Source organism: Cervus canadensis, chromosome 32, assembly GCF_019320065.1.
Source record: "Cervus canadensis isolate Bull #8, Minnesota chromosome 32, ASM1932006v1, whole genome shotgun sequence".
In the NCBI taxonomy this organism is placed as follows: domain Eukaryota; kingdom Metazoa; phylum Chordata; class Mammalia; order Artiodactyla; family Cervidae; genus Cervus; species Cervus canadensis.
In genome coordinates this window covers 2,865,069-2,887,250 of record NC_057417.1, presented here as the reverse complement: position 1 = coordinate 2,887,250, position 22,182 = coordinate 2,865,069, and the positions used below count along the sequence as shown (strand labels likewise).

The 22,182-nt window shown below is 47.8% G+C and overlaps 1 protein-coding gene across 1 annotated transcript in view; it reads right to left on the bottom strand.

Annotated features, from left to right (window-relative positions):
• The window catches only part of CPPED1 (calcineurin like phosphoesterase domain containing 1), a 127,638-nt gene extending 106,321 nt beyond the window's left edge, over positions 1-21,317 (bottom strand). The window contains exon 1 of the mRNA XM_043455282.1: positions 21,116-21,317. Coding sequence (XP_043311217.1) covers positions 21,116-21,185 — 70 coding nt within the window. The 5' untranslated portion in view covers positions 21,186-21,317. The remainder of the gene's footprint in view (positions 1-21,115) is intronic.
• Positions 21,318-22,182: the final 865 nt, after the last annotated feature.

The window sequence follows — 22,182 nt, the reverse complement described above, 5'->3', positions numbered from 1 at the left end:
GGCTGAGCCTCCGCCTCGGTCCTCGAGGCCTGGTCCACGGACCAGCAACAGCACCATCCCCCGGAGCCCGTGGGAAAGCCTGCCACCCCAGACCTAGAATCTGCGCTTTAACAAACCCCCAGGTGATTTTATGTGAATCCAACTGTGAAAAAAGCACTGGCGTGAATGTGTTTTGTATCAAACAGACGGAAAGCAATTGTTTCCCTAAATTGAAATAATGTCTTGGAGGGATTTTGTTGTTGTTGTTAGTGGTTACGGGTTTTTGTTTCGCTTTGGTTTTGTTTTGCATATTTTCCTATTCATTCTGACGTCCTGCTTATGTCCAGCTCAGGTTGTTCTTGTTCACTCGCTAAGTCATGTCCGACTCTTTGTGACCCCCATGGACTGAAGCACGCCAGGCTCCTCTGTCCAGCACTATCTCCTGGAGTTTGCTCAAATTCATGTCCGTTGAGTTGGTGATGCCATCTTATACCAGCTCAGGTATTTGGTCCTAAACATTTCTCCATCTTATCCATTACTACCTAATCATTTCTTCCTTTAAGTCACCTTTCAAAACCAATTCAATATTCCTTATAAGAATTCCAAGATTCAAGGTAAGAACTTAATCGGGGAATTCATTACTAATTAGTGAGATCTGACACTTCAGACTTTCACACGACATCAATGCAGACAATGAAAACACCCATTAGAAAACTGTGTGTGTACTACACAAATGTGTGTTTTCAAAAGCACAACAGACAGGGTACTTTCTTTGCCCAAATTTGATACAAGTATGCAGTCTGGAACTCTAATTGATGACTATGGTTAAGACCAAACTTTGAGATAAACTAAGTACTTTAGAATGAATGGGTTAAAGAATAAAATGAGTTGATTAAGATCTCATTTCTGACCCTGATGGTACCAAAACAAGGCTGTAATCTTGTGAAACATTTGACACAAACCTGTGAATAACACCTATACAGTTCTTAGTGTTAAGACACAGTAATGCATACATTCATTTAACTAAAACACTTATATCTGCTATGAATGTCTACACACTTCACAGGTGGCGCTAGAGGTAAAGAACCTTCTACCAATGCAGGAGGCTTAAGAGACGTGGGTTCAATCCCTGGGTCGGGAAGATCCCCTGGAGGCGGGCACAGCAACCCACTCCAGTATTCTTGCCTGGAGAATCCCAAGGACAGAGGAGTCTGGAAGGGATCCATGGGGTCACAAAAAGTCGGACGCAACTGAAGGGACTTAGCACACACACATGAATGTCTACAGTGAATTTAATTTTTTCAATATTAAGTTTTAAAATATTTATGTTTATTTATTTGGCTGTGCCAGGTCTTAGCTTGACATGTGGGATCTTCAATCTTCATAGCAGCACTTGAGATCTTTAGTTGCCGCATGTGGGATCTAGTTCCCTGACCAGGGATTGAACCCAGGTCCCCTACATTGGGAGCAGAGTCTTAGCTACTGGACCACCAAGGAAGTCCCCTCAATATTAATTTTTTAAACAAATTCAAAGAGATGATATATTAGCTATCTACTGCTATAGATAGCTTTTTTTTTTCCTTTCCCAGGTGGCTCAGTGGTAAAGAATCTGCCTCCAATGCAGGAGCCACTGGAGACTAGAGTTTGATCCCTGGGTCAGGAAGATCCCCTGGAGGAGGAAATGTCAACCCACTCCAGTATTCTTGCCTGGGAAATTCCAAGGACAGAGGATCTTGGCGGGCTATAGTCCATGGGGTCATAAAAGAGTTTGACACGACTCAGTGACTACAACAACAACATCCTATGAAGGCTGAAGGCTTATCTCCTACAAGCCCACCTTTCCCCCCTGAAGAACTGGAAATTGTGCTGGAGGGATTCTCGGAGTTACTTCAAGCATCCAAGCGGGGAATACTGAGGCCTGTCTCGAGAGCTTAATCATGGCTCAAGTTCAAGGTTACACAGTTTATGAGCAGTGGCTTCTACTGTTCAGAATCTCTGGGCTGGCCTGGAGAGGAGAGCCACGCATGAAAAAGATGCAATGTTCCCTGGGCTGCCTGCAAGCTGCCCACCTCCATAAAGACATTTTTGTCTCCAAAGAGTTTCCTTTAAATGGCACATCTTGGTGAACTAGAAGGCAGTACACAAAGCCAATGCTGGCAAGGCCCAGAGCTCTTCCCCAGGAAGCTGTGAAGTACACAGACCCTGCCAACAGCAGAGGGCTGATTCAGGGCGACAGGCTGGGACCCAGAACTTCTTTCTTCTGTAGGATGCTAACTGGTAATCTCCTCTGGAGATAACACACTCCAGGTCTCTGGATGTGATCTGCCTAGCAGATGTGTTCTGTTTGGCCCACGCAGTGTTTATAAAATTCTGAATTTGTTGCCAACAGTTTAAGCGTGTGAGTTTCATATATACACCTGGCTTCCTATATTCTCATGGAAAATCTGGCCACAACAGGCCCAAATGGGTTGTGCCAATGAATGGCAGGGACTGAGCAGTAACTGCCCTTTTACTGGGGTAAACGCTCTGGAATTCACCACGGTCCACACCCGGCCCCATTCACCACCTGGTCCCTGAAGCCATGTGGGATAAGAAGCCCTTATCTATGGTAACCCTTCCATTTTGCTTAGCGGTACAGAAGAGGAGGCTCACGAGGTCAAGGGTAAATAACTTGCTCGAGACTAACAAGGGGTGAGGGGCAGAACCAGGCCGATTATGCCACGGAGCCCTGACTTCAGGGCAGGTGATCACAATGGTGAAATTACAGAGAAGACTCATCCGGCTGGGAGTGCTAAGCTCTGCTCAAATGACAAGCCAGAAACAGACAAGCTCCAAGCTACCAAGATAAACTGCCATAATTTAGAATGTTACCAGAGCCTACATCAAAGTTTAAAATTGATTTAAAAATACTTCTTAAAGGATAAACACACCTTGGAGAGAAACCTGGTTAATCCATCAGACCTGATTCATCCATCGTATACAGAGTAACAACATTTGGCCAATTACAAATTTCTGCTAATAGACAGAGGCTGCCATAGAAGCAGTTTTTTTTTTCAAAATCGAGGGATAAAAATGATTCTGGGTGGTATTAAAGCATGGTCAGGAAAGGCCTGCAAGTCTCCTTTGAGCATTATTAAGTGCAAATAGACTCTACACAAAGAATCTTAAACACCTTTTAAAATTCACACAATTCCCTACCAAGAATCCTTCCTTCCTATGAGATTCTGTTTATGTGCCAGTATCCTGACTGAAAGACAGGTATTCAAAATGCAATCCTTCTTTACATTTTGCACATCAATATCACAAACTAAATGTCTTCTTGGATTTGCCTCTGCCAACATATTTCCTCTCGTTTTTATTAAGCTTTTGGGGCATATTTGTCAACTGTTAATGAAAGCTGTCCTTTTAATATACATACCTAGAATTAGAAATTTTATTGATCTTTTCATTCTTACCAGTTAATCAATTAGTAACCATAATAAATGCACCCCCAAAAGCAAAAAGAATCATCCAACTAGGAAAAGGCCTACAGGAATCAGTCATGTCACTAATACCTGATACTCTAATAATTTATGTTTTCATGATGTGCTAAACCTGCTATTTTACAGGCAACCCCAAATAATTCAAGACGAAATACAATGACAGATAGCTTTCTGGATTTAATTTTTTTTTCCATTTATTTATCTGGCTGCTCTCAGTGGTGGCACGCAGGGTCTTTTATTTGTGACATGTGAACTCTTAGTTGCAGCATGTGGGATCTAGTTCCCTGATCAGGGATTGAATCCAGGCCCCCTGCATTGGGAGTGTGGAGTCTTAGCCACTGGACCACCAGGGAAGTCCCTTGAATTTCCTTTTTATAAATGAAAGTCTCATACTCTAAATGTAGTGTGACTTTTGGAAGACAGTTAAAATCACAAGACAGTGGTTAAAAAAAATCTGAGAGCTTGGGCGTCCCTGGTGGTCCAGTGGTTGAGAGTCTGTCTGCCAAGGTGGGGGTCACGGTTTCCATCCCTGGTTAAGGGAAGATTCCATACGCCGCAGAGCAGCTAAGCCTGTGCGCTACAACGAGAGAAGCCTCCGCAAGCGGGGCCCACACCCCGCCTCTACAGGGTCACCCCCGCCAGCTGCAACTAGAGAAAAGCCCTCACAGCAATGAAGACCCAGCATGGTCAAAAATGAAAAATTAGAGAAAAAAGAAAAAAAGTCTGAGAACGGGCCGTCTGATTCACAAGGTTCCTATCAGTATAACACATCACCGCATTATCAGAATATTTAAGAATTCAATGCTGTGACTCCTGTTAACTGACTCAAAATAATACAAAAAAATAAATTGGGACTACAGGGGCCACATCTCTCCCCTGGACTAGGAAGAAAATTAACTCGGCATTAACCGACAGCGCCACCACGGCAGGTGAGGTCTTCATCCTTCCCACCCGGGGGACAGCTCCGTGTAGGACTCCCCGCTCTGCGCCGGCTCAGCCAGTCACCACCACCAGACTCTTCCTGAAATGCTCACCCTGATCACCACACTCCCTCGCTAAAGGGCCACCGCCTTCCAGTCTCCATGAGAAACCGGCCACGTTTTGCTTTCTCTTTCCAGCACACTGTCTGCATGCATCGCATGGTTCCTGGCAGGTGGGAGGCATTCAGTAAACATTTGGTGAAAGGATAAATGAAGATGTCAGTGGATCCTCGCTCCTGCTGGCACCTGAAGCTAAAACATTGCCTGAAACTTCCAGCTGCACTGATTACTGTTCCCATTAGACCAGTGGCTCTAAACCAGGGATGATTTCCATCCATCACACTGGGAGGGGGATGGTGCTTCTGGCATCCAGTAGACGGGGGCCAGGGATGGGGCTGAACATCCCACATTTCAAGGGCAGCCCCACAAAAAGAAGGATCTAGCCCATGTCGAGGCTGAGACCGAAGAGCCCTGCACAAGACGTGCCAAAGGCTCCCACCACATGGATCTGTATCAGCTCCTCAAATGCAATGCCTTCCTGCCCCTTCCTCCAGGGGCCGCGCTCCTCTCTACCAGCTCTTCCTGCTGGGATGCCATCTGCCCCTCCGGGCCCAGCTCACACACTGCCTCCCCCTCCCCTGCAAGAGAATGTAGCTCCACCTCCTCCCCTCATTCAGCTAGTCTGTTCTGAAGACAGGTGCCTCACAAGTCCCCTGGACACTCAACAGTGGACAAGGCTGCAGGTCCCATTCCTAAAGACCCTACAGAATGGTGGCGAGACAGACAAGAAACAGGTCAGCCACCAAGCTCATCACACACTGTGCTCCCTGGTACTGCAGAAGTAATCAGGGTGAACACGGATGGAGTAACTCGTGGGTGGGAGAGATCTGCAGTGGACGGAGCAGCGAGGCCACACGGAAGATGAGGTCTGAGGATGAGACAGAGTCAGGCGGGGGGGCAGGGGGATGCACCCCAGGCACAGCACACAGCAATAACCAGACCCTGAGACTAGGGGCAAATGTGAATATAGGGCAGAAGATAAGACCGATCATACCCAGACACATGGGCTTGTGGAAGGGCTTCAAGACCTGGGACCACTTTAGGACTTCATCTTCCAAAGCCCTAACCTGGTCCCAGTACAGCCCAGACTCAGAGGCTTGAGTGTCAGAATTAAATCCCATTTCTACCCTTGACCAACTCTGTGACATGATGCAACTGCCTAACCTCTCAGGGCCTCAGTTTCCTTATCGGTAAAGTAAGAATAGGGCTTCCTAGGTGGTGCAGTGGTAAAGAATTCACCTGCCATGCAGGAGACACAGGTTTGATCCCTGATTCGGGAAGATCCCCTAGAGAACTAAATGGCATCCCACTTCAGTGTTCTTGCCTGGAGAATCCCATGGACAGAGGAGCTTAGCAGGCTGCAGTCCTTGGGGTCCCAAAGAGTCGGACACAACTTAGCAACTAAACCACAACAAAGTAGGAGTTACTCACCTACTTCACAAGCGTGGCTGAGTTACTGAGTTAATATATGTGAAGCATGCGGACTTGGCACATGGTAAGTCATCAAGGATGAGCTTCTATAACCATGACTGTTACTCATGGTAACTCCCACCTCTGTCCTAGCAGAATCCTCAAAATCTTACCCATTTCTTTGTTCCCCAGAGCACATAGCAAGGCTCAGAAAATATCTGACGGTGTGCATATGTGTGTGCATGTGCGCACACACACAGTGTGCACATGCTTTTGTCTTTACATCTTTTCCGTCACATACTGTGGATACCGTTTTGGTTATAAATTGGCAAAGATGGGTAGCTGTACAGCTGCCTGGAAGCTTTCTGGCTAAAGAGCAAATGCCAACGAGACGAAATTTTTGCAGTTGCTCACAGCAGCGATTGGCACTGTGAATCACGATCTAAATGTCTTCAGTGATACCGCTCATCTTCCCTGGGGATGAATCTCATTTTAGTGGCTTAAAAAACACACACACACACAACAGTAGCAAAATAATCTTCACCACTTTGGGACTCTTTCTGGTTTAACAATCCAAATGTCCCAACAGGAAGACTGCCAGAACCTAATGCCGCAGTTAACAGGGTCTTTCATTAGTGGGGCTGCCTGGGCCTGGGGGTTGGGGTGGGGGTTGAGGATGGGGGTGACAGCTAAGTAGTGTGGGGTTTTACTTTAGGGTGGAGAAAATGTTCTAAAATTGGCTGTGGTGATAGTGGCATATCTCTGTGCATAGACTAAAAGCCACCAAATTGTTTGCTTTGAAAGGGAGAACTATGTGGTAGTGAAGCTGTTTTTAAAAAGCAGTGTCCTTCAGGACCATCTCCTCCCCCACAATAATTGTGACAGCGAAATCCAGAGTCTTCAAATTCTGTCTCCTAAGTACCGAAGTGAATTTACCCAACCTCTTTCCTTGGCCTCCACACGTCCAAAGGTAGTTTTAGAGATACACATAAGACTCCGAGTCCCAGCTTGGCTGCCACACTTGCCATGTGGGGATGCGGGGCCTGCCAGCATCTCTATCTGCAGCACTTCAGAGAAGTAAGAAGGCAGTCAGGCCAGGACGGCTCGGCCAGGTGGCTCTCAGTATCACTGCACTTGGCCGATGTTGTTCTAGACAATGTCTAAGTTGGGGGGGGGGGGGCATTATCCAAACCTCTGTCACTTTTCAGAAGCAGAACTCCACTCAGGGCCCGGCTGTGTTGGGGGGAGGTTTGCTGTGACTTTTCTGCACCATTCTCCGTGATTCGTTGCCAAGACAGCCAGTGACCGCTGGCCCGGGCAGCACTTCATGGAGAACTGAAAGCAGGTGCTCGCTCTGGGCAGAGGCAGTCCTGCGGGCAGAGGCTGGGTAAAGGGGGGCCCTGGATGGGAAGAGACGGCCACCCTTCCCTGAGACAGACGCAGCTCCACGGGGCACGGGCCCCTGCCTGCAAACAAGCACCACGCCCAGCAGATGCCTCTGAGTAAGGCACCAACCACCCAGGGGCATGAGGTTTGCAAGGGTCCTGTTGATTGGCTCAATACCTTGGTTACTGCTGGTTTTGTCCAGAGAAAATATGGGGTGTGTAAGTGGTGGGTTAGTGGATACACATACGTGATCAGGGGGCATTATATTCATTTTCATTTGTTTATTCACATAATGAAAGGTCACTGAAGGTCCACGGTTGCGACACCCTCCTAGGCCCGAGCTTCCTGTCCTCCCAGGAATTTGTCATCTAGGGCGGGAAAGGACATCAAAGTCACAGGAGTATAGACACAATTCTATTCACCGATGCAAAGAGCTGACTGATTGAAGGCAAGAGGAGAAGGGGACGACAGAGGATGAGATGGTTGGATGGCATCACCAACTCAGTGGACATGAGTTTGAGCAAACTCTGTAAAATGCTGAAGGCCAAGGAAGCCTGGCGTGCTGTGGACCATGCCGTGGCAAAGAATTGGACACAGCTGAGTAACTGAACAATTATCATAATAGAATGGGTGATAGCGAATGGCAGGGGACCTAACTCAGAATGGGAGAACCAGCCCAGGCCTGAAGAATGAGGAAGCAGTGAAGAGGGAGACAGAGATGAACCACGACCAGGCCTGACAGAGCTGGGTTTTGTTTCAAATATCTGACTCTGGGTGCTGTTCAGGAAACAGACTGGAAGCAGAGAGGTGGACGGACCCCAGGTGTACCCCAGAGGGCTGTGGGCGCTGGGACACGGAGAAGGGGGAGAAGCAGAGGTCAGAGTGACTTCCAGGCTGCCGGTGGGACAGAGGAGCTGGGGGAGCCTGAGAAGAAGCAGACTGGGGGCCAGGGTGGGGGACATAAGTGAAGCGCTCCATCCTGCTCCACTGGGTTCCGGTGGCGAGGCCGGAGGGCCGGGAGCCAGAAGAGCCGCATGCTCCTCTGGACCCTCCCACTTACGAGGCCCGGACCTGGGATCACCGAGTGCCGCAGTGACCCATGCAGGTCCACACACAACGCACTCGCCACCCAGGCTGTTCCTTAACTCAGATCCGGCCACCACTCGGCTTCCATCTTACAGATGAGGACCTGCAGCAATAGCTCCATGAGGAGTGTTCTTCTTTTTCTTTAAACAAGGAGACATAGGGGAGTCTGGACATTCTTTTGCTCATTTCCTGGGGGTCTGACACCACTCCAAAATCACTGCAGAAGGTGACTGCAGCCATGAAATTAAAAGACGCTTACTCCTTGGAAGGAAAGTTATGACCAAACTGGACAGCATATTAAAAAGCAGAGACATTACTTTGCCAACAAAGGTCCATCTACTCAAGGCTATGGTATTTCCAGTGGTCATGTATGGATGTGAGAGTTGGACCACAAAGAAAGCTGAGCACTGAAGAATTAATGCTTTTGAACTGTGGTGTTGGAGAAGACTCTTGAGAGTCCCTTGGACTTCTAGGAGATCCAACCAGTCCATCCTAAAGGAAATCAGTCCTGATTGGAATGTTCATTGGAAGGACTGATGTTGAACCTGAAACTCCAATCCTTTGGCCACCTGATGCGAAGAACTGACTCATTTGAAAAGACCCTGATGCTGGGAAAGATTGAGGGCAGGAGGAGAAGGGGACGACAGAGGATGAGATGGCTGGATGGCATCACCGACTTAATGCACAAGAGTCTGAGTAAACTCTGGGAGTTGGTGATGGACAGGGAGGCCTGGTGTGCTGCAGTCCACGTGGTTGCAGAGTCGGACACGACTGAGCGACTCAACTGAACCGACGCCACAACAGACGTGGTCCTGAGAGTGGCCAGCAGCCGGCCTGGGGCTTCTGAAGTCTCCACTTGCCCTGGCCCCACATTATTGCCCCTTGCTCGTTGGAGGGTTTGACAAAGTTAAAAATCACATACTGCACAAATATAAAAAGTCATTGCTGAGTCCTCTCCTTGAAGAAGACACTTCCTTCACAGACGTCCCCTAGACCAATGTGAAGGTGTCACCAATACTCTCCACCCTGCAAAGGCTCTCCTCGTGGCCCAGGGCAAGCTGGCGGCCTCTCCACGCTCTGCAGACCTCTGCCCTGACCCTCATGGAGTTGCCCTCAAATCTGTTCATGCCTGCACTCATTTTTAAATCGCCTAATTTAATTAAATGTGTCAACTGGAGAAATATGAATGTAAAAAAGGTTTGCTTCTGATAAAGCAAAGATGGCTGCTTTGGGAAGACTCAATAAAAGCAAGCTGGTAAAAAATAAAATACTATTGAATTAGGTACTAGGGAGGCAAGTGTAAAAGATCTGATGAAAAAGTATAAACCTAAAAGAATCCTTCACTCAGAATACTTGCTAAGTGATTTTTAACTGACTACTCCACTAGGGAAAAAACCCAAACTGGAAAAGATTCCTTATGAGTGCTGTTTACACAAGAAATGCTCCCTTGCAGGCCCATCCATAAACCCAAACTATTAACGTAAGATATGACCCTGGCCTGACCTCAAAAGACCAGTAAATGAATGTACATTTATAATTAGAGTTTACATTAAAATGAAATGCCAAAAATGTGTAATTCTTTAATGATTCCCCTTTTTAGTTAATTCTTTCTGTTCACTGACAAACTACCAGGCTTCTACTGTAGTTAAAAAAAAAAAAAGCAAATTTCTAATTAGACCCTCACTTCATACCATACATAAAAAATTTACTCAATATGGAACCAGACCTAAATGTAACAGCATAAATTATAATACTCTTAAAAGAAAACACAGGAGCAAAAATCTTCACAGCTCGGGTTCAGGTAAAGATTTCCTGGGCTTCCCTGGCGGCTGACACAGTAAAGAGTCTGTCTGCAATGCAGGAGACCTGGGGTTTGATCCCTGGGTCAGGAAGATCCCCCAGAGACGGGAACATCTACCCACCCCAGTATTCTTGACTGGAGAATTCCATGAACAGAGGAACCTGGGGGGCTACAGTTCTTAGATATGGCATCAAAAGAACAAGTAATCAAAGAAAAAGTTGGTAACTGGGACTTCATCAGAATTAAAAACTTGGGTGCTGCAAATGACGTCATCAAGAAAGTGAAAAAACAAGCCACAGAATGGGAGAAAAGATGTGCAAATCATGTATTTGACAAGCAACTTGCATGCAGAACATAGGGTCTATGACCATACCACCCTGAACACGCCGATCTCATCAGAACATAAGAACTCTTACAATTCAATAATAAAAACAGAAATAACTCTACTAGAAAACTGGGCAAAAGATCTGAATAGATAGTTCTTTAAAGATTACAAACAGCCAATAAGCACATGAAAAGATATCCAACATCATTAGGCATTAGGAAAATGCAAATAAAAAACCACAATGAGATTTCACTTCACACCCGTGTGCTGGGTTATAAGCAAAAGGACAGATAGTCTCAAGTAAGGATAAGGGTACGGAGAAATCTGCTGCTAGGAATGGAAATGGTGTGGCTGCTTTGGAAAACAGCTTGGTGGTTCCTTAAAATGCTAAACACAGCTACTTACGTATGTGTGTGCTCAGCCACTTCAGTCGTATCCGACTCTGCGACCCCGTGAACTGTAGCCTGCTAGGCTCCTCTGTCCATGGGATTCTCTAGGCGAGAATACTGGAGTGGGTTCCCATCCCCTCCTCCAGGGGATCTTCCTGACCCAGGGATCTAACCCATGTCTCTTCCACTGGCAGGCAGATTCTTTACCACTTAGCCACAAGGGAAGCCCCGAAATGAATACGTCCATACAAAAAGAACTCTATGTGGATGTTCTTAACAGCTTTCTTCATGATAGTCAGTGTCCAAATGGGAGAATGTCTGTCAGTGTCCAAAAAATTACCCAAATGTTCACCAATGGGTGAGTGGACAAACAAAATGTGGTAATCCATACACTGGAATATTGTTCAGTAGAAAGGAACAAAGTGCTGATACAAAGTGCAACATGGGTGAATCCTAAAAAGATTATGTTGAGGGAAAGAAGCGAGTCACAAAAGACCACAGATTATATGATTCCATTTATATGAAATGTCCAGAAAAGGCAAAGTTACAGAGGTAAATTAGTAGCTGACTGTGCTGGGAATGGAAACATAAAGAGACCGAAAATGGACACAAAGCATCCTTTCTGGGGAGACGAAGAAGTTCTAAAATTGTGATGCTGTACCACTCCACAAAATTTATTAAAAACCAGTAAAACTGAAGGTGAGTGAATATTATGGTACCTCAACAGAGTCATTTAAAAACAGAAAAGCCAAGAAAAAAGGCATTCAGAAACAAAAGTTCACTTGTCTTTTGGAAACGTTCTAACGGGAACTTTTTATGCACTGATTTTTACACATAATGAGAGTGAGGAAGGAATATTTCGAAACTCCTATTTTAGTCACAGGGACCCTTCTTAAATAGGGAACTTGTCTGGCCTACGTGGATGGCATAATTAAAGGTATTCATTTCATTTTCTTCATTAATAGGTTAGAACTTTTTACATTATGTTTTCAATCCTGTTCAGACTTGAACCAACATTCTAGGTTGATTGTTCCTAGAGAATTCCTTAGATGAGACCTGAGGAAGTAAGTTTATTCTTTAGAAATTTCATTTATTGTCTGAAAGTGAAAGGGTCTCCAGGAGGGACCAAGAAATATTCAGAATCAGTGGACAGAGTTGGCGCCTCTGAAACAGCTGTGGAGGCTTAAAATGTCCAGGGAAATCATCTTTCTAGGTCAACCACTGATGACTCCTGTACTCCGATGGGGAAAATACCAGTGATAAAATGAACTGGGAAAACTGACTGGGACCTCAAAACAATTAAATATAGATAATTCTGAAGGCATGTTTTAATCTTGGTATTTCTCCCTTTGAGAATTTCTTCAAAATAGATGTTGTAAACTTTTTGGAAAAACCATTATTTGCTAGGAGAAAGTAGTCTTAATTAGGATACGTGTCAAGGAAATATAATTATCAATTTGCCTAATTAAATGAATATTTGAACATGCCTGAGGATTGTGAGCCTTCTCAGGTGAGACACGTACAACTTACTTTCTATAAACATCTGTTGACAGAGCCAAGCAGATTGTGTTAGCAGGAAATGGGTGACTGAGCCAAGCTTAACAGACAACAGAACTGCATGGGAATATTGTTCTTCAAAAATCACCAGGAGGAAGTCTTAAAGTGCTTGCCATTGACTGTCTGTGTCCTCCCCAAATCCCTACAATCCCTGAAATCTAACCCCAAGTGTGATGATATTTGGAGATGGGGAGTCTGGGAGGTGATTAAGCCATGAGGGCTCAGTACCGGGATTACTGCCCTTATTAAAGGGAACCGAGGGCCCCCCTGGTGGTCCAGTGGTTGAGAATCCACCTGCCAATGCAGGGGACATGGGTTCGATCCCTGGTCCAGGAAGATTCCACGTGCCACAGGGGCAGGTGAAGCCTGAGTGCCGGGAGCCCACAGTTCTCAAGCAGAAGCCCGTGGACAGCAACTCGAGAGTAGCCCCTGCTTGATGCAACTAGAGAAAGGCCTCACAGCAACGAAGACCCGGCACAGCCAACAAGAAGGAAAGAAAGAAAATTTATAAGAAAAAAGAGAGACCCGAGAGAGCTCACTCCCCACTTGCTCTACGCGGGGACCCAGCAGGAAGATAGCCATCTATTGTAACGATGGTTACACATCATTATACAGTACACATACATTATATAAAATGCACAACTCCAGGAGTGACCTGTAATGCAAACTGTGGACTCCGGGCTGATCACATTGTGTCACTGTATGTTCCTCAAGTGTAATGAACATACCACTCTGGTGGGGGGAATGTTGATAATGGGAGAGGCTATGCATGTGGTGGGGCGGTGGGCGGGGGGTGGCTATATGGGAAATTTCTGTACTTTCCTTCAACTTTGCTAGGAACATGTAACTGATCTAAAAAATTAAGTCTTTCAAAAAAAAAAAAACAAAGAAGAAGGCCCATCTATGAATCAGGAAGAAGGTTCTCACCAGACACTGAATCTGCAGGTTTCCTGACCTTGGATGGTCCTTTGACCAGCCTCCAGGATGTGAGCAATGCATTTCTGTTGTTTTTAAGGCACCCAGCCTATGGTGTTCTGTCATAGCAGCCCCAGCTGGCTGAGAGAGCACGCGTTCATTTACTCAACAAGCTTCACTTGAGAAATGAACTGTTTAATTCTGGAGGGGCTTCCAGTAGGGAGCATGAGGGTTATCAGGGCTGTGATTTTAGGCACAGGTACTGGAGTTCACCAAAACCTCCTTGACAGGCAATGTGTATTTTGGCAAGAGACAGAAAAAGCCAGTTCCTTTCCTTTCTCTTCCAAGTCTGCCCTTGGGGCAACTCCACCAGCTCAGCCCCTGCCCACAGAGCCTGAACTGGCAATGAACCTTCCAAGGGCATGCCTCAAAGTCAGCAGCAATGCTGACAGGGGTCTGGGACCCAGGGAAGGCAGTGACAGTGGGAGAGGCAGCCTGGGGGTGGGCTGGGGGCTCCACATGCAGTGAAGTGAACCCACAAGACTAGGGGTTGTAAGCCTGGCCCTCCAAAACCGGGGGTTGCCCCGGTGGCTCAGAGGTAAAGAATGTGCCTGCACTGCAGAAGGCGTGGGTTCGATCCCTGAGTCAGGAAGATCCCTGGAGAAGGGCATGGCAACCCACTCCACTATTCTTGCCAAGAGAATCCCATGGACAGAGGAGCCTGGCGGGCTACAGTTCAGGGAGTCGCAGAGTCAGACGTGACTGAGCACACAGGCACGCTCCAAAGCTAGGCCTTCAGAAGCCCTGGGCTATATGGGATCTCCATCCGTGGGCTCCTCTGTCCATGGATTCTCTTGGCAAGAATACTGGAGTGGGTTGCCATTTTCTTGTCCAGGGGATCTTCCCGACCCAGATATCGAACCTGCATCTCCTGCAATGTAGGCAGATTCTTTACCTCTGAGCCACCGGGGAAACCCCTGGTTTTGGAGGGCCAGGCTTACAACCCCTAGTCTCGTGGGTTCACGTCACTGCATGTGGAGCACCCAGCCCACCCCCAGGCTGCCTCTCCCACTGTCACTGCCTTCCCTGGGTCCCAGACCCCTGTACATGCACATCCTAGGCAGGCCCACTGGGGCTGCTCAACCGGCAGGGGAGACCACGTGCGGGCCCCACTTCTACAAGTTCAAGGTCATTTTCCCTCCTCCTGTCTCATCAATTTATCTTCTAAATCTCTCTCCATCCCCACATCCCCACACTTTTTTTTCCAGGTGGATGCTTCTCTGGTCCTACGGCAGTCCTGCGGCAGCTCCAGTGAGCTGGGAAGCTTCATACCTCAGCAACCCTGTAATCTCCCCTGGAAGCCCCCCTACCACCTCCACACGCACCTCTGGCAACCGAAAACCTACAGGTTCAAAGTGAACAATGTGTGCCTTGGAAATGCTGCCTCAGGACAAGTTGCTGAGCTCCACCTTCCAATTAGACTGCACCCCAAGTTCCTCGAAGGCAGAAGTTCTGTTGCTACTGCTGCAGCCAGACAGTTCTTTCCAAAATGGAAACGGGATCACCTCATACATGCAGCTTAAAAGCCCTTGGGGTCATGGGCTTCCCTGGTGGCGCTAGCAGTAAAGAACCCGCTTGCCAGTGCAGGAGATGTAAGAGACGCGGGTTCGAACCTTGGATGGGGAAGATCCCCTGGACAAGAAAATGGCAACCCACTCAACCCACTCCAGTACTCTTGCCTAGAAAATCCCATGGACCTAGGAGCCTGGGCAGCTATAGTCTACGGGTTGACTCGACTTAGCTGAATAACCACAACCACAAGATAAAAGACAAAACTCTTTGATGACCCCCTTTCCCATAAGCCAGACTCATGCCACGCCGCCCTGCTCCACACTCAGGAGCTGCTTTCTCCTTTCAACCGTCCCTTTCCCGTCCCACCATGTCAGATTCGTACTCTGGGCCACAATGGCCTTCCTGCCCTTCAGGGCCCAGGTCCCTCCCACTCACCCTTCAACCAGGAGCCAACACATTCTTCCCCAGGGAAGCCTTCCTCAGGGTCTTGTTCAGATCCCCTCCCTTCCCTGACATCTGCCAAGGCTGCTCTTTATGCTGGTCCACGTGACCCAGCAGGTTAGTATCGGGCTCTCCAAGTAGCTACGTGTCAGAGGTGGGCTGTGTTAGTCACTCAGTCGTGTCCGACTCTTTGTGACTCCATGGACTGTAGCCTACCAGGCTTCTCTGTCCATGGGATTCTCCAGGCAAGAAGACTGGAGTGGGTTGCCATTCCCAATAAGTTTCACTCATCAATGCACTCTGGGATCTAATACAATTGCTGGGACAAGGGAGGGGCTTAGTACATTTGTTGAGTGGGCAAATGGATGAGCCAACAGACAAACGGATGGACAGACAGATGAAATGATGGACATATGACAGACAGACTGGCGAATGGATGGTCTGGGAGATAGGTGGACAGAGAGAAAGAGAGAGAGGTAGGGAGAGAGACAGAGAAGGAGGAAGAGATGGTCAAAGAGAACATTTGTTCCCAGGGCCAAGCCCTCTTCTGAGCCCTCAATCCCATCTTTTCCCATCTCCTCAGGTACTGCTCTCCAACCAGTGAACCTGCCTTTTGCATTTTTCAACCCCAGATACATCTTAGACCAATCACGTGACCTTGGGCAAGTTGCCCAGCCTTTCTGAGATTGACTTTCTCCCCACTATAGAAAGAAGATAATCATAATAGCTAGTTCAACAGGACTGTTTTGAAGATCACATGAGATAGTCCATAGGCTTCCCTTGTGGCTCAGCTGGTAAAGAATCTGCCTGCAATGTGGGAGACCTGGGTTTGATCCCTGGGTTGGGAAGATCCCCTGGAGAAGGGAACGGCTACCCACTCCAGTAGTCTGGCCTGGAGAATTCCATGGACCAAACAGTCAGTCATGGGGTGGGGTCACAAAGAGCTGGACATGACCGAGCAACTTTCACTTTCTTTCACTTGAGACAGTCCACACACAGCACAGAATACAGTGCCTGGCAAGACATAAACAGCTGATAGATGTTACATGCTCCTATTGTTCTTACCATCTTCACTACTGTTGCAAACCCTTCAGTCTTCCAGCAGCCTTGCTCCTTCCTCAAACTGCTAGTGTCCTACGTCAACCTTGCAGCACCGAAGGGCTTCAAACAGAATCCTATGCTCGCTGACTGCACATCCTCACTCTCTGCCATTCCTCAAGCACCATGCCCCCTGGCTTCCCCCTACAACTCTACTGAAACTGTCCTCCCGAAGGTGACAGAACAATCACACCTGCTCAGCTACCACTCACCTAGACGTCTGCAGCATCTGAGCCTGTGCACCACCCTGCCTGAGTCCCCCTCCCCAACTCTGGTACCAAGGCTGGTTCTTGGGTTTATCTTCCAAAATGTCTGCTTGCTTCCTGCTCTGAGACCTTCCGTGTGTCTTTTCCTGTTTCTTACCTCCTAAACGGAGGCATATCCTAAGCTTACACACACACACACACACACACACGCACACACACCATCCACTACTCTACATTTTTCCCCTGAGCAATGCCACTGACTCCTACAGCCATCCCACCTACTTGCCTCTCGGGGGATGGCAGCACCCACACCTCCATCCCCAGCTGTGCGCTGCATCCTCCAGGTTGCCCCAAATTTCCTAAAGGCACCTCGAAGCCACCACTTCCCAATCAATCCCATCATCCCTGACCCTCCTCCTTGCTCCCCGATTTATGTTACGAGTCTCAACAACACCCAGGACCAACGCTTAAAATCCCAACTCCCACTGCAGTAGCCTATTTTTTGTGCCATAGCTTTGTGCTTAGATTATGGGTCCTTGCCTTCCCCTTGCTTTTTTCTACTCTCCACAAGATACCAGAGAATGCAGTAGGACTGCAATAAATACTTCCTGAACTGAAAAGAGACAGAGCAGAGTCACAGGGAACTCTCATACCCTGCTAGTGGGAATATGAGTTGGTGCAAGTATTCTAGAAGGCAATGTGACACGATCTAGTAAAGCTGGAAAGATTTTATCCTGCAACCCACAACTTTGCTCTCCTGGGTGGATGCCTTGGAGAAATTTTCCCATGTGTCCACAAGAAGACTTGTACCAGAAGGCTCATAACAGCACTGTTACCAATGGCAAAAAACAGAAAGAACTGAATGTCCATCATATCCGGATCCTCGCAGGAAATAGCTGGCATGTTCAAATTATGACAATTAAAGGAGCGTTTAAAGGGGGATTATTTGGGATGAGTTGAGTGTAGAACATCAAAGGACGGTTTAGTAGTCCAACACAGAGAAGCAGAACTCTGTCTGAAAGGAGGAAGGAAGCGGTTACCCAAATCTGAAACGAGAGTTCCAGCAAAAAGGTCATGTTGAAAGAAGCAGCAAACTTCAGGGGAGGAGTACAGCCAGGGAAAGAGGAGCGTGAAAAACTTGGCTTAAAACTCAACATTCAAAAAACTAAGATCAGAGAATCAGGTCCCATCACTTCATGGCAAATAGATAGAGAAACAACGGAAACAGTGAGAGACTTTATTTTTGGAGGCTCCAAAATCACTGCAGAGGGTGACTGCAGCCATGAAATTAAAAGACACTTGTTCCTCGGAATAAAAGCTATGCCCAACTGAGACAGCATATTAAAAATCAGAGACATTATTTTACTGACAGAGGTCTATCTAGCCAAAGCTGTGGTTTTTCCAGTAGGCATGTATGGATGTGAGAGTTGGACCATAAAGAAAGCTGAGCGCTGAAGAAATTGATGCTTTTGAACTGTGGTGTTGCAGAAGACTCCTGAGAGTCCCTTGGACTGCAAGGAGATCCAACCAGTCCATCCTAAAGGAAATCAGTCCTGAATATTCATTGGAAGGACTGATGCTGAAGCTGAAGCTCCAATCCTTTGGCCACCTGATGCGAAGGGCTGACTCATTGGAAAAGACAATGATGGTGGGAAAGATTGAAGGCAGGAGGAGAAGGGGACGACAGAGGATGAGATGGTTGAACAGCATCACTGACTTGATGGACATGAGTTTGAGCAAGCTCCGGGAGTTGGTGATGGACAGGGAGGCCTGGTGTGCCGAGTCCATGGGGTCGCAAAGAGTCAGACACGACTGAGTGACTGAACTGTAGAGCCAGCCAGAGGCAGCTCCACAGAGAAAAAGTCAGGGGAATAAACACTTTAGCTTTCCCATCCCTCTGGTCTCCAAACGGGACGCCCCATTGGCTCAACCCAACAGAAGGCCCAAGGGCAAGGAGCCCATGGATGAAGTCCATGGAGATCAACCTTCCAGATTTCGGTGGGGAAGGGAGAGTGTAGATTTGGAAAGCAAAGGGAAGATCCTCAGAATATCTAGCAACAGAATGTATCAAGTATTGATATATGCTTATATAATGGACTACTGCCCAGTAAGAAAATGAGCAATGAACTGTGGAAAATTCTTAAAGAGCTACTTATACCAACATGGATAAACCTCAAAAATCTCACACTGGATTGAAACAGAGAAGGAACCCGAGGGGTCCTCCAGAAAACGAAAGCCTTTCTGTGTCCCTCATTTCTTGTTTGAAGAAAAGGCTTTCGTCTCCCAGACCTTCCCTGAGTTCCCAAGAACAGATTCAAGGGGTTAATAATGAGGGACTTGAGGGAATGCAGAAACGAAGGGAAAAGTCAAGAAACAATAATGACAGGATAAAACAGAGTCCCAGTCCCTCCACAAGGAGGCACAAAACAATCTGATCCAGTCTTTTGAGTTCTGTAGCCCTCCCCATCCCCCAGGTGGAGGATGATAACTAACATGGTGAGACCCCCCGAGACTGGTCAGAACTAGAGGCTAAGGCCTGAGATTCCTGGGGCCCTACCCTGTTACCTCACCAGAAACCAATCAGAAGAAAGTTGTTCATCCTGCAGCTATCTCCCCAACTGTTGCCTTTAAATACTCTTCCCAGAGGGACTTCCCTAGCAGTCCAGTGGTTAAGACTCCCCCTTACAATCCCTGGTCAGGAAGCTGAGATCCCAAATGCCTCCCAGCCAAAAAATCGTCCACGTTAAAAAAAAGAAAAAAAAAATCTTAAAAAAAGAACCAAAACCTCTTCCCTGAAAACCAGAGGAACCTGGATTCTTTTGAGCGTGAGTCACCTGCTCTCCTAGCTTGGCCCTGCAATAAACCCTCCTCTGCTCCAAACTGATATTTTGGTTTGTTTGGCCTCACTGTGCGTCACACACATGAACTTGGGTTCAAAAAACAGTGAAAAAGGCACATTTAAACAATATTTAGAGAATGGGCACTATAACAGGTTGTATTTTAAAATCCACCTCAACCAGCTCTCTGGCCCCATATGCTCTTCCAGAGCCCCGCCTCCTTCCCTACTCCCCCACCAACAGTTGCAGAAGATAAAAGAACAAAACTTTAGACCAGAGAGTTACAGGGGAAAAAAAAAAACAACAAAACACCTACTTTAGTAATGGTGACCAAGGGAAAATTTGTCTGAGAAACTGGTCAAACTTTAATTAACGTAGGAAGGTTTGAGAAAGAGCCAGATCCATCAGCCAGCTATTAGCTCAGCTGGTAAAGAATCTGCCTGCAATGCAGGAGACCTGGGTTCAATTCCTGAGTCGGGAAGATCCCCTGGAGAAGGAAATGGCAATCCACTCCAGTATTCTTGCCTGGAAAATCCCATGGACAGAGGAGCCTTGCAGGCTACAGTCCATGGGGTTGCAAGAGTCGGAGACGACTAGACGACTTAGCAACTAAACCACCACAGAGAGAAAGGACCTGGCCTTTTAAAACAGGAGTTCAAGAAGCCCAGTGAAGCAGAATTGAACAAGAAGAATGGCGAGCGTGAAGCAATAAAGGTGAGCACAAGCCGGATTGTACAGGGCATCTGGGGTGACTTCCCCGGGGTGACAAAAACCGGCGAGTTCATGGGAGGGAAGGTGACTCCACGCAGCAAAACTGGCAGGGGGGAGCAAGGAACGGGGAACAGTGGTCTCTCTTGGGGCTCCGGAGTGAACATTCACTCAGCACTTGGCCTGCGTCAGGAACCGGGTTACAGAAATTCTTTGAACCTGCTAACTCTCTCCTGTGAGGTAAGCATTAACAAACCCATTCTCACAGCGAGGCGAATTAGCTAACTCCAAAGTCCAAGCAGGTAACTAGAACACAACTCTTGACTGCCTCCCCGCTCGCTCTCTTAGCTCTGAAGGCACTGCTAACATTTGGGTGAATGACTCATATTGTAGAAGATAACCATGATTATGGAGTATAAAACTGCATCATGGTCAACAACCATAATAAAAATAACCGCATCGCACGTGCACCCAGCGCTTATCCCGTGCCACACAGAACCTCGCTGTTTTATTCCCGCTTTACAGATAAGGAAACTGAGGCTAACACTCCCTAAGCCACGTATCCAAGGCAGGACTTAGAAACCAAGTCTAACTGCACAGCCCGCGCTATCAACTGTTTTGCTGCCTCACTTTTATCTTCTCTCCGAGACCTCGGTCAAGGCCAACGAGGTTCCACGACTGTCGGACCCCCAAGCCCAGGAACACCTCTCTCACAGGCGCCCCTGGAAGCCCCACGTGCGGGAGGTGCGGTTGCTATTGTGGTCCCCAGCCCCCGGGGTGCAGCCCCCACTGGGGTCCGGCTGGAGGTGTGCATCCCAACCTAAGGTTCCCCGCGCTGAATGTTCCGCAGCCCTGAAACCACCCACTCCCCAGCAGGAAGTACCTGAGGAAAAGGCGTCCAGGGTCCTGCCCCGCGCTCTGTGGAAAACACCCCCCGCCTCTGCAGCCGACATGGCGAGCGAGTATTTTGGCCTCAACTGAGTCCGCTGCGTAGCAAGGAGCTGCGAGACTCCTAACTGCCCAAGCGCCGGGTGGGGCCTGCCCGGCTGGGGGCTGCGCCCTCTGTTTGGGGCGGGGCGGGGCCGGCGGGCGCACAGGACTCGGTCGCTCGGGGCGCCACTAGTGCTGTCTGAGCGGGGCGGAAACGTGAGCGGCCCCTCTGGAATCGACTGGGGCTCCTGGCGAGTGGAGGCCACTTGCCAGTCTCCTGCTTGGGCAGAGGGAGTGAATTTGGGCTCAGGCATGGGGGCAGCCCTTCGCTAAAGGTGGGGGTTCCGGGTTTAACAAGTAGAGATGAACCCAGGTCTCCCGCATTCCAGGCGGGTTCTTCTTCCCTCTGAGCCACCGGGGAATCCCAAGATTACAGGACACCCAGTTAAATTGGAATTTCAGATAAGCAATGAATGATAAGTATGTCGTATGTAATTTGCAAGATAGTGTACTTAAATCTTTGTAGTTGTTTATCTGAAACAACAGTTTAAGTGGGGACTTGTATTTTATCTGGCCCAAAGGACCCAGCCCTGTCCTTGGGGGATAAGACCGGACGTTCTACAAGCCACCTGCTGTGATCGCTGACATTTCATTCTGAAGCAGCTTCAGTTTTGCTTGTCATCAGCACCACCACCATCATTCCGTTGGAAACCAAATCCCCCTAAAATTGAGTTCTTGTACCAAATTGTGATTAGTCTCACTATTGAAAATTTTACTCTTTCTGTCCAGCCCTTGTTCCCGTCAGGATTGAGGACTATCAAAGAATAGGGGAGGCTGAAACCAACCAGGACTGGGGCCTTCCAGGGTAGAAAAACCCTGCCATGTTCCCTTGTTTATTTGTGGCGGGGGAGGGGAGGGGGGAGTCTTTAGCCTCTGAGGCCTCTGTTGAGTTCCAAAGAGCAGGCTCAAGCAGTTAATGATTAAGACAGCAGAGTCACCAGATTCTGTAGGAATGTGGAT